Source organism: Cololabis saira, chromosome 18 (assembly GCF_033807715.1).
Source record: "Cololabis saira isolate AMF1-May2022 chromosome 18, fColSai1.1, whole genome shotgun sequence".
Classification (NCBI taxonomy): Eukaryota; Metazoa; Chordata; class Actinopteri; order Beloniformes; family Belonidae; genus Cololabis; species Cololabis saira.
In genome coordinates this window covers 11,021,362-11,032,916 of record NC_084604.1, presented here as the reverse complement: position 1 = coordinate 11,032,916, position 11,555 = coordinate 11,021,362, and the positions used below count along the sequence as shown (strand labels likewise).

Here is an 11,555-nt window from a genome sequence, read left to right as displayed (position 1 = left end):
GAAAAAAAATGACTCCTTTAGTGTGAATTAGCAGTATTGTGTGCCATACAAGATGCTGTCTTGTAAAAATCCTAGATTCTGTCTAATCACACTAGGGTCTAAAGTTGTCTTGAAATGTCATGAAGTTGTCACTTCTTCCTACTCCTTTTTGCACATGTAAATTAAGATATCAAGTGTTAAAGTATGACATTCTTTGTTTTCTTATCTTGAATTGTATCTACAATTTACATGTACAAAATTAAAATGTCTATTGATACTTTTCTGCTGATCATCCTGAATATTCTGTTAATATTCTGTGTATTTCACTACTGAACAAACACCAAAATGTCTGTGACGTCACAGCTACTGTAAATCACATCACAAATAAAAAGCAACGTAATGATCAAAGTTGAAGATAATTTTATTTGATCCATATTAACAAAAATTCAAAGGTGAAGCTGGACTTCTGGACTGAAGACTTGTGGTATTATATCACAGCAGGGGGGGGTCCATCATGGTGAGAAGCTCAATGTGCAGGCTCTGCAGAAACAGACAAGAAACACCAGGTGAAGTAATGGTATCAATAGTGGAGGTGGTGCAGATTTGGGGCAAACCTGATTACGTTAGGACTTTTCAGTTAGTTTGGTTCGTGCCCACAAGTGTTTTCACCGAAGCCCAAACGGAGCTCCATAAGCTACATGACAACAGTCAGGGCTGCCAGACCAAATTAGTGACGCTCTTTGTGGAGCATCTCGTTTCCATAACTACCTGCCTGAAACGAAAAGCTGAAAAGCACAAAGCTACTCATTTGACCCATAGTTGACCTTTTTCTTTCCTTTATTGTGTTTGTTTGACTGTAGGCAAACTAAGTCAGTAAACTAAGCGTGACTGCAGATGGAAGTCATCTTTGACCACTAGTGTTGCCTTCTTTTGCCATGTCTGCGTATGTGCTCCTTCACAGCCCACAATGCACTATTCAACCGTCTACAAAACCATTTTCAACTCAAACAGACTCTGTAGTTGGGTCAAAGAGAGGTCATGGAGCAAATGGAAAAATGCCGCTTTTGCACTAGTATCGCTTCTCCTCGGTTCTACCCGTTTTGCGCTTTCGCACTAGGGCTGAGACGGGTAGAGCCGCTCCAAGTCGATACTTTTTTCTGTAACCATTTCAGTGAGGTTCTATAGCGGGCTGAGCAGGGACTATTTCTGACGTCACCACCTCCTCGCCACCGATTGGTCGGGGGGCGGGGCCGCTGTCGAGAAAAAATTAAAAAAGCGATGTAGACGGGCTGTTTTTTTCTCAGCCGCTCGCGGCTCCAGCTGATTTCTCATCTGCGCCAACATGAACAAAGGTGTTGCGCAATCGAGTACGTCACAGCAGCTTCACCACAACCCCCTCACTTCTCCCCTGGCAGTGCGAAAACACACGTGTGGAGCCAGGACGAGCCTCGCCTCGCCGAGCTGGGCTGAGCCGATACTAGTGGAAAAGTGCCAAAAGTTACTAAAGCCGGCGATCCAGACTCCAGGCCAAATTCCCCAAACCGTTAAGGAAAAGAGCTTTAAAGCTGCCTTTACTATCAATTTTAGCATGGGATGGACTGGACCATTTTTTGTGAGGAAAAAAACCCAACCTGTGTTAAATAAACTAAAAAACAGAAGCCAAATAAATGAAATATTATCAATCTCTTCCATAGAATTACACATGTCGTGCCCTGATTTCATTTTCTCAAGACAAAAATCCAGTTATACCCAATTACACATTTGGGAACTTCAAATCACCCCAAAACATCCTCCCTGCTTATTGGTCAGATGTGTCTGCCATAAGAACATAGGATTTGTTGAATACCCATGCACCACCTGTTTTATGGCATGGGAATCCTTATTCAATTCATTTTTTATCTAAGTATATGATCTCACCAAACAATGGAGGTTGAAAACGCTGCAAGGCTAAACTGGAGACCATTAAACCTACAGGAACCAAAGTCTACACCTCATCTAACATCCCAAATGACTTTCTGGTCTGGAATAGACTGTTTGGTCCACACCTGAGTGGGATTACTGAACTCCAGCTGAAAAATTAACTTGATATTCAACATAAACATAAAACACAAATAAATTAACTTAATGCAAATTTTATGCTTCAAGATTTTGGTTGAGTTGGCAAACTAGTGTTATTTGTGTGTCACTCAGAGCAGTGAATGGAAAAGCACAATGTTGGTTTCTTTACTTGTTTTACTCTATAAACAGTTTCAAGACATGAGGAGCAGATTCTCCTTCAAAAATCAAAAAAGATGACGATGAAGATGAATTTAACATGTTACCTCATCAGGTATATGGAACGGTCATCTTGGAAAAACATTTTAGAAAAACCAACCATTAGTTTCAAATGGCCAAGTGGAGCAGGTAGGGTTGCACGGTATACCGGTACCAGTATAGTACCGCGGTACTAGAGTTTTGAAAACGGTACTATACCAGCATTTAAAAACAAACGGTACTTTTATATATTTTTTCTATGCAAACGAATTGGTAAATTGGAGCCTGTCTCTTTAAGCACGGCAAGGTCCGCGAGTGTGACGTAGTTGCAGAAGCAAAGCCGCCTCCCCCTCCCACTCGCATGCGGAGGAGGAGAGAGAAACGAGAAGTCGCGTGTTATTAGACAGACAGAGCGGGTTGAAATAAAATTGAAATAAAAAGAGATGGCAGCTGCAGAAAAGCCCGTACTTTTGGACAAAATGGGGGCCCGAAGTATGGTGTGGAAATATTTCGGCTTCAAACAGAGCGATAAGGGCGAACCACTGAACCAGACGCACCGCAGTGCAAGCGCTGCTACAACGCGTGTCTCGCAAAAGGAGGCAACACTTCAAACTTGTCCAAACGTTTAAAGGACAACCACGCGGACTTCTTCCACGACTTCAGTCAAGAACGACAGCTGATAACTTTGTTCACCAGTTCACTGCACTGTCATGTCAATGAAAGAGGCACAGAGCCTCTCCCAGCCCCGTAGTAAACCTACAGCAGCCTATACAGAGAGTTAAAACATGTCCATGGTTAATAAATGCAATTTTTAAAATATAAAAAAAAAAAAAATTACATTCTTAAAATATTTAAATAAATTCCACACACTAGAATATAACTTTAATATATTTTTTATATTTTAATATTATTTAATGTTTCATATATATTATAAACCATTAAGGCAATGAATTATATTAATTAATATTATATATTAAAACACACTTTTGTAAAACATTCCACTAGCCTACAATATCTAATCCTATCCTAGAGGACTGTCTCAGAAAATTAGAATATTGTGATAAAGTTCTTTATTTTCTGTAATGCAATTAAAAAAAACAAAAATGTCATACATTCTGGATTCATTACAAATCAACTGAAATATTGCAAGCCTTTTATTATTTTAATATTGCTGATTATGGTTTACAGTTTAAGATTAAGATTCCCAGAATATTCAAAATTTTTGAGATAGGATATTTGAGTTTTCTTAAGCTGTAAGTCATGATCAGCAATATTAAAATAATAAAAGGCTTGCAATATTTCAGTTGATTTGTAATGAATCCAGTCCATGTATGACATTTTTGTTTTTGTAATTGCATTACAGAAAATCACAATATTCTAATTTTCTGAGACAGTCCTGTAGATAATAGAATGATCCTCAATTTATTTTTCTAGTTATGCCCATTTAATGTTTCATGTGGCCTATAGTTTCAAAACACAAACCTTTTGAACAATGAGAACAAGTAAAATAAAGCAATGGAATTCAAATTAAAATGACCATGTTGATTAAAATACTGTACCCCCTCCCTCCCCCAATTACAGAAGTCCAGTGCTCCTGGCTCAGAGAGGGTGACACCACCCACTCAGAAGCAGGAGTTTTTGCTGCTACAGTATTTTATTTAACATCGTGACTTTAATTTGAATGGCATTGCTTTATTTTACTTGTTCACACTGTTCTAAAGGTTTGAACATTTTAATATCCCATGCCAATTATTTATTTTATTTATTGTTGTTATTGTTCCCAAAGTCTGCTTTAAAATAAAGGAAAATATTGACATTGAGAGAGTTCCACCTTTTTACAAAAAGTATCGAAAAGTATCGAAAAGTATCGAAATACATATTGGTATCGGTATCGAAACAGAAATTTGGTATCGTGACAACCCTAGGAGCAGGAGAGATAGCAGGTGGCTTTTGGACCAAACCCAGGGTTGTTGTTGAATGTTCTTCACTTAATGATGAGGGGCCATTAAGTCAAGTGTCTAATGACATGCAAAGCTAAAACGTGTGATAAACTCCTGCTGTTTCAGAAAGCCCAAGAATGATTTTCAGATATGAATAGAAATATGACTACTTACTGTCCTTCACTGCCTTCTTGCCTACAGTAACGGGGGAAAAAAAGACAGATTAGTTAAGCCCACCCATAAATAAGGAAAAATAAGCAGTTAAGTGTTTCATGAGCTTTAATTAAACTCCACAGGATCAAGATTTTTTTTTTCCAAAACAGTTTGAAAAATGCATACTTGTATACAATGACTTTGATCAGAAAGAAATGGGAAAACTGGCTTAGTTCTGTTATTTGACGGTGATGGTTGCATTTGAATCCAATTCACCTTGTGCAAATAAGAGCACAGATGTTTCACAAAACACAAACATCATTGCTCATTCAGTTCACATAAGAAGTGCAGATGCATTTCCCAGATACAGCACAATCAGCAAGTCTTCAACTCACCCCCGTAGGAAACTTTGTAGTACAAATAGGTCATGATGCCAAGTCCAGCCCACATTTCTTGGTATGCCTTTGTGTAGTAAGGGCTCACCAAGCCCCACCAATTTTGAAATGCACGTCCAGTCATCTGTGAGAAGAAGTGACAAGTCTCAGTCAGGAAAGAGGTCATGTCAAAACTCTGAAGTGGCTTTTCTGTACAGATATACCTTGCACTTCAAACATCATACAAGCTTAAGACCTGTCCAAACTTCATCTACTATTTTATTTTCTTTTTTTTTTTACAGATCAGTCATATCTGTACCCACTGCAGGTAGTTTAATTGTAATAGTTGTAATAAATAATAGTTGTAGTAATGCATGTAACATCCAAGACAAAAGGCTGCATCGACCCTCAGCCGCGACCTTTATCTTATGACTTTGGTCAAGTGAGGATGTGCAGCATTACAAAGTTAGATTCCACCACTGATTTCACGACTTCAGTGACAGAGATTGACACCATTGTGCACATCACGTATACCAATTATATTTGTAATAACAAAAAGAAAGTCCAGAGTGCTCAGAAGGTTCATCTAAATCATGTGACGAAGGTGCTCTTAAAAATCCAAGGCATTCTTCTTCAAATATAAAAAGCCTTTATTTGAAATGGCTATTTCATATGGAAGATTAAAAAAGTGGGATACAGCCCACGCGTTTCGGCCACAGCCTTCCTCAGGGTGTAACACTCAACACATTGATTCTCCTTAAATGGGATGATTGAAATCACCTGGGTAGGTGGGAGGACAAATGTAAACAAGAGAAATAACATAATGACCAATAAATGGCTCCACCAATTGTTAAACAATTAAATACTGGAAATAGAAGAAAGAACACTATCTGTAATGAAAAAAAGTTACAAAAAAGGACTGAAATCAATGTCTTCATTTAAATCTGGATAAATAGTGGCTTTCATTGGGTACATATAAAAGGTCTCTCTCTGCAGAAGTAATTTGAGTCTGTCACCACCTCTAATGTTTGAATACTTTAGACCTTCAACCATAAGTGAACCTGGGTTGCTTCATGTGCTTCAAAAAAGTGAAAATTTGCTTTTCTAATAGCATTCTTATGCTCAAACTCTGTCTCTATGTACTTCAGTGACAGAGATTGACACCATCGTGCACATCACGTATAGTAATTATATTTGTGATGCTTTTAATTCGCTAAAGGTTACAGAGAAATATAACCTCCAACTTGTTTCTTTACGTTTGCATGAATACGAGCAGAAATGAATGTATCTAGGTCCGTGACACTACATAACATTTACATGCAAGATAAAAACAAATGCCAGTATGTTCTCAAATTAACTTAAACTAAATAGTTTGATGAATGAACAGGAATATTAGCGCCGTCGCTGCTGTGGAGAAGCTAACTAGCCGTAGCAACGAGCTAACTGAGGAATCGCATTTAAAAAACACGGCAAGAAACGATTGCTTTGCTTCAAATGGAGGTATTGATGGCCATTTGTATATCTTATATCAAAGTGTTTCTGGGGAATGGTTACAAACCTTGAACTTACGGTTTAGATCGTGAAGCTGCAGTTGGAGGTCACAACAACCAGGTCCCAGTCAAAGTCGTGGGGGAGCTTCTTCTTCTTCGCTTCTTAATCGGGTAGAACTGCAGTCCTGGTTTGCGACGTAGCGCCACCTAACGGGGAGAAACAAGAATAGTCATGCTTAATGTGCACCTGCCTGCTGTCGCCACCTTGTGGACAAATATTAGACTACACCACTCGCGACGCCTCTGGCCAAATGTTTTCAGCAGCTCCTTCTATTTTTATATGGTTGAATTAAGAGGCGGTAGTTGTTGCTCCTAACACCAGTAAACATACAGCTGTATTAATAGTTTAGTATCTAACAATACCATTGGATTACATGTATTTCCGTCCAAATTCGAAACATAGTTTTTTCTTGCAATTGGTGCATAGATACAAATACAAATAAAATGAATATATACATACAATACAATTCAATAAAATAATGACCATCAAAGGACAAAAATACATTTGTTCTTCTGTGGATGAGTTCTGGGCAAATATAAGCTACATCAAAACTCAAAACTGAATATTTGGATATTCCAAACATTCACAGGCCATCAATTGTCCACAAAACGTTTGTTTTCTATCTTTTTGGTTCCATACAGTATGTTAACCTAACTAATAACTGACTTCAACAAGAGTTATATTTTAAACATTTGAGCCTTTTTATTTCCAAACAGTGAGAGAGGCAAGTCCGGAATTTATGTTACTTTAATAAACTGTTCATGCGTTTAAACACTTTGCTTTCATGAAATACTGTGAGTTTTCAGAACTCAGTGCTCATTGCCCTACAACATCAGCCTACTTTCTCTTTCAGTCACATACCATGTTCAATACAACGTTTAACTCTATTGTAGAGTATCTTGTTCTGCCACGATGGAGGTGGGAATTTGAGGTGGGAGAGCAGCTGCCACACGGCACACAGACAGTTCACCAGTTCTGTACGCTCACCATAGTGAAGGAATAAATAAAACACTGGCGCTGCTCTCAAGTGGAAAATTGCACGCTGAAACAAGCTGTTCCATTGATGCAGCCTCTCTGTTCTTACTTGAAACAAAAAAACAAAACACAACCAAACAAGAAAACATTTTTGCTTCTGAGAAAGATAACAATGCCTCCTAATAAAACTTGCTGTGCTTAGAAAGTAAAAGCAGAAGTAAAAACTGATTGATTCAGAGAGGCATGAACTGGAATAACCCCTCAAAAGACTTGAAACAGTTTAATTTTTATGCAGCTAAACCAAGGGTTTTCCCAGTTTCCCTTATCCCTCTTTGCTGTTCCATGATTATGACAATGCACAAAAAAACCCAACACAAGTAGAAACACTTCTGTTTTTTCTGAAACACGTGTCTGCGATTTGGCAATGTGTGATTCTTTTCTCCCCTCCCAGAGGGTATTAAGTTAATCTGCTAGCTATCACTGGATATTTGGACCTTCAGTCAGTCAGGGCGGGACCTTCTGCTCCTTCCTGTCCCTGCGCTCTGATAGGCAGCAGGCACCTTGTTTCATTTCTGATCGCCTGAAGACCACGTTCTGTTCCTGAGGTGCTCATCTCAGAGTTGTGCCAGTTTCAAAGGGCACAGGGGATTTGATTTACAGTACTCTGTTCACACTTGACCTGGTTTTTCATTACGAAATGCACAGCAGCAGCAGCCGCCTGCGGTGACTTGCTGCCCTTCTTCAGGTATGTTGAAGATGTATTCATCTATTTTTGTTCATCCGCACATTGTGCCGGTGTGTTTCTGCTCCCTTCTCTCTCGTAGCTCTTTATTTGAGTGTTTGCATGCGTGTGCTTGCACCTGTGTGTCTGTGGAAAGCAGAGGTGTGTTCCTGAAGCGACTAACCAGCAGCAGAGGCAGTTGGCGGCTTTGGAAAGTTCACTTTTGTGTTTTTCCTGGTTTGATGATTAACTAATCTGTCTCTCCCGGATCTTCCTGGGGCTGCTGTTGCTCTGCGGCCAGAGGGCTGATGGCTTCAGGACGAGCAGAAGAAGAAGACGATGGAGGCGTTGCTCTGGACATTGACGACGTACACATGCTCCTGCAAGGTCACACTATTTCTGTACTTGTACAAATGTTATGACACGTGATGTGTTAGGAGGGAGAAGCACAGTCGCAGACAGCTGCCGCGGATTCATTGCATTTAAAATGATGTAGCAAAAGGATGAGAGATAAACCCACTCTGGTTTACATCACATTTTCATCGCTGCTAAGATACTTATAAAATGATCTCCCAAACATGAATGCATGATACAAATATCGAAAAAGAAAGTTGGGGCCAGTCTGTGATTGCTCAAATAATTCACGACTGAAACTTGCAGTTAAACACTTTCATGTCCTCAAATATGAATTAATTAAAGTCCTAGTTACCATCTACGTAATCTAATGTTGCTGCTGTGAAAGATACTCATATGCACTATCAAACATACATTTATTATTCACTGTTTTAAACTGTATCGGCCTTGTTTTCCCTGCCTCAGGACATGTGCGACAGAAGCAGGTTCGACAAGGATCTTAAACAAAGTGCGGTGAATATCAGTCAATCAGGATTGAAGTAAAGTCATTTAAAAGTGGTTCCAACGTTTGCTCAAGAAACTTAAACAAAACAAATGTCTGCTAAAGATTTCCTCCAGGAAAGTTAGAAGATATTAAATGTATCTGCAGTCTCAGGAATTGTCTATAAATATAAGGTTTGAAATGCTTTTAAAGAAAGTCTTAATAGCTCCTCCTTCAATGAATGAATCAATCAAACTTTATTCATGTAGCGCTCAAAGGAAGCCAAAATGTTTCACATACAAAAGTCACAGCCGACTTATTACACGAATGGAAAATAATTAACAACAAAAAGAATAAAATACAGCCATAAAATGAATCAAAGAATAGGAATCTGTAAGTGACGCCATGGTAACAAGTGTTAAAAGCCAAACCAACATTTCATGGAAAATCTACAATCGATAAATAAACTTTTGTTCCAAATGTTGCCATACCGGCTAACGTCTTGTCTCCTGTTGTCACGGGGAGGACAAAAGACGTCTCCACATCAGAATGTGTTTGTGTTTGTCGGCTGAGTTTGGAGCGAGGAGTGGCCTTCAGATGAGTTATGACATCACAACTCCTCCAACTCAGACTTCAGGCGAGTTCAGAGCTCAGAGAAACCCACAAGAAACGTGACAACCGGGAAAAATCGGGGTGGATTTATGTTTTTATCCTTTTCTGTTTCTCGCCGCAGTTACACAATCTCCATCGTTTAATGCCAAATAGTGTATTTCTCTGATGCATTTATATATGAAGGAGGTGTCTCTTTGGAGTTGTAATTGTACCTCAGAAACCAGATGAACAGGGTGGAGTAAAGTGGTTAAAAGGAGCTACCTGCCGTGGCAGGAACTAAACAAACAGCAGCCGCAACGCTGAATTGAATATGAACAAGTGAGTTCTTGAAAGAGACGACGAGTCATTCCAGGTCAGCTCATTAAAGGACTACAACTATGAAAAGTCTTTCTGCCGTTACACATATCATTACTGTGTGTGTGTGTGTGTGTGTGTGTGTGTGTGTGTGTGTGTGTGTGTGTGTGTGTGTGTGTGTGTGTGTGTGTGTGTGTGTGTGTGTGTGTGTGTGTGTGTGTGTGTGTGTGTGTGTGTGTGTGTGTGTGTGTGTGTGTGTGTGTGTCTCTCTTGGGAGTCCCATGTTGTAGCCGGATCCCGACTCTCAGGTTAGCTTGGCTGAAAGCACGAGTCTTAGGCTCCGGAGGTTTGGTTTGTCCAGTGGGAGAGAAGAAGAGGAGTTTTATGCTGTTTAGGTGGATGACGTCACTAGTTTGTATTCATGGGAACAGGAACCTTTTGTTACAGCAATGGAGGGTGCAAAAGTTGCCAATTTTTCTGATGGGGGTGAGTAGTTAATCTGTGCATGTGCCATGAGGTCACATCATATTGGCCACAGTTACACCTCTGAATCATTATGGACTTTAAGCATGATCATGTGATGGTAGATTAAGGAATACACAGCTTTACTTTGAGAAATTTACGCTTATATGTATTTAGTCAGCGCTTTTCAGCCCAATTGTAGAAGTAAGGACAGCACAGCTTCACCTTTCTTCAGCTCATGAGGGGAACCTCATCACACATTGGTCTGCTTGACTGTGCATTTCCTTCAAACTGTACAAAAGACGCGTCAAATCGCCTTGTTGGGTCCATTTATCTGTGATCATGGTAAAAATTGGGAAAACTTTCTGTGTAAATGATTATTGTGTTTCTGCTTTTCCTCTCTTTCTAACAGTGGAGCAGGATCAGATCCAGAAAAGGACATTCACCAACTGGATAAATGCTCAGCTTTCTAAGGTACGTCAGAGGGTCACAGTTCTATAGGCAACTTTAAGTACTATATCTTAGAGTTAAAAGATATGGAAGTTTAGGATAATTTTTTTACGGCGTGGTGAAAACGGGCAGGAGAGACAAATTGGGAAAGAACCTGGGACAAAATGTTAAACAGCTGCAGACCTCGAATCTGCAGCATCCTGTTAAATCGCCATTGTGTTCGGCCTTTTTGTGTTCAAATAGGTTTTTATGAGCAGTTAGCGTGGTTCCTATGTGAGGCAGAGCTGGGTTCTAATACCCCAGAACTTCCAGACAAGAATGATCCTCTGCACCCTCTTTATTTCTGAGCCTGGAGGAAGTGCAGACGAGCATGATGTCATGCTGTGGTTCACTTTCCAGTTGCATGAAGCCGGTCTGTTGGAGTGCAACATGCTGACTCACTGGTCAGAGATCAGTGGAGCAGCTCGCGCTGGGCTGCCGGTTGCTGACACGTACCTGGAGTATAAATAGTCCTCCAGTGGAGCAAGACAGGCTGTAATCTGAACCCAGTACCCTCCGCTCCCTGAAAAATCACTCGTTCACAACCTGCCATCTGTTGCAGCGATCTGATTCCTTCCGACTGTCATCGGCACGAGGACACGGTCTTTATGTCTGGAGGACAACGTCTATTCTTACCCATAATTACAGGGCTTTTCCCTGCCGCCATTCAACATGATCATTTTGTTATCCATTAAATACTGAGAGAAATGCACATGTACAAATTTCACGCAAAGAAAAAACAAACCAATTCTACCTTCCTATTGGGAGGTTTGATGTAATCACTTCATTGTCCACATCTGCTTTGTGTTTGAGCCTAATAACAATAGTTTGTGGATGATCATTAGTGGAGGATGCTTCTACTCACCAGTACTTGAGTTGAGGGGGGATGAGGGGGGATGGCATCCCTCCTGAAATAA

General features: G+C 39.9%; 2 protein-coding genes across 3 annotated transcripts in view; one reads left to right on the top strand and one right to left on the bottom strand.

The window, feature by feature from the left end:
• Positions 1–382: 382 nt before the first annotated feature.
• Positions 383–6,396, bottom strand: atp5mj (ATP synthase membrane subunit j). 2 transcript variants are annotated; one of them, XM_061707313.1, is made up of 4 exons: positions 6,258–6,396; positions 4,721–4,844; positions 4,347–4,367; positions 383–519 (listed from the first exon to the last, which is right to left on the bottom strand). In XM_061707313.1, exons 2-4 carry the CDS (start codon positions 4,842–4,844, stop codon positions 506–508), a joined length of 159 nt encoding a protein of 52 aa, XP_061563297.1. In that variant the 5' UTR covers positions 6,258–6,396; the 3' UTR covers positions 383–505. The 2 variants fall into 2 exon arrangements, with proteins under 2 accessions (XP_061563297.1, XP_061563295.1); XM_061707311.1 differs by having other exon boundaries at positions 6,269–6,396.
• A 1,472-nt stretch (positions 6,397–7,868) lies between these two features.
• The window catches only part of LOC133418557 (nesprin-2), a 112,933-nt gene continuing 109,246 nt past the window's right edge, over positions 7,869–11,555 (top strand). The window contains exons 1-3 of the mRNA XM_061707307.1: positions 7,869–7,970; positions 8,248–8,333; positions 10,562–10,623. Of these exons, the coding sequence (XP_061563291.1) occupies positions 8,255–8,333; positions 10,562–10,623 (141 nt within the window). The 5' untranslated portion in view covers positions 7,869–7,970; positions 8,248–8,254. The remainder of the gene's footprint in view (positions 7,971–8,247; positions 8,334–10,561; positions 10,624–11,555) is intronic.

What these genes read in the sequence shown, in the direction of transcription:
- atp5mj (XM_061707313.1), bottom strand. Translation starts at nt 4,844, where the DNA reads ATGACTGGACGTGCATTTCAAAATTGGTGGGGCTTGGTGAGCCCTTAC. An exon ending in CTACAAAGTTTCCTACGGGG is followed by an intron (nt 4,368 to 4,720) that starts GTGAGTTGAAGA and finishes CCGTTACTGTAG; the next exon opens with GCAAGAAGGCAGTGAAGGAC.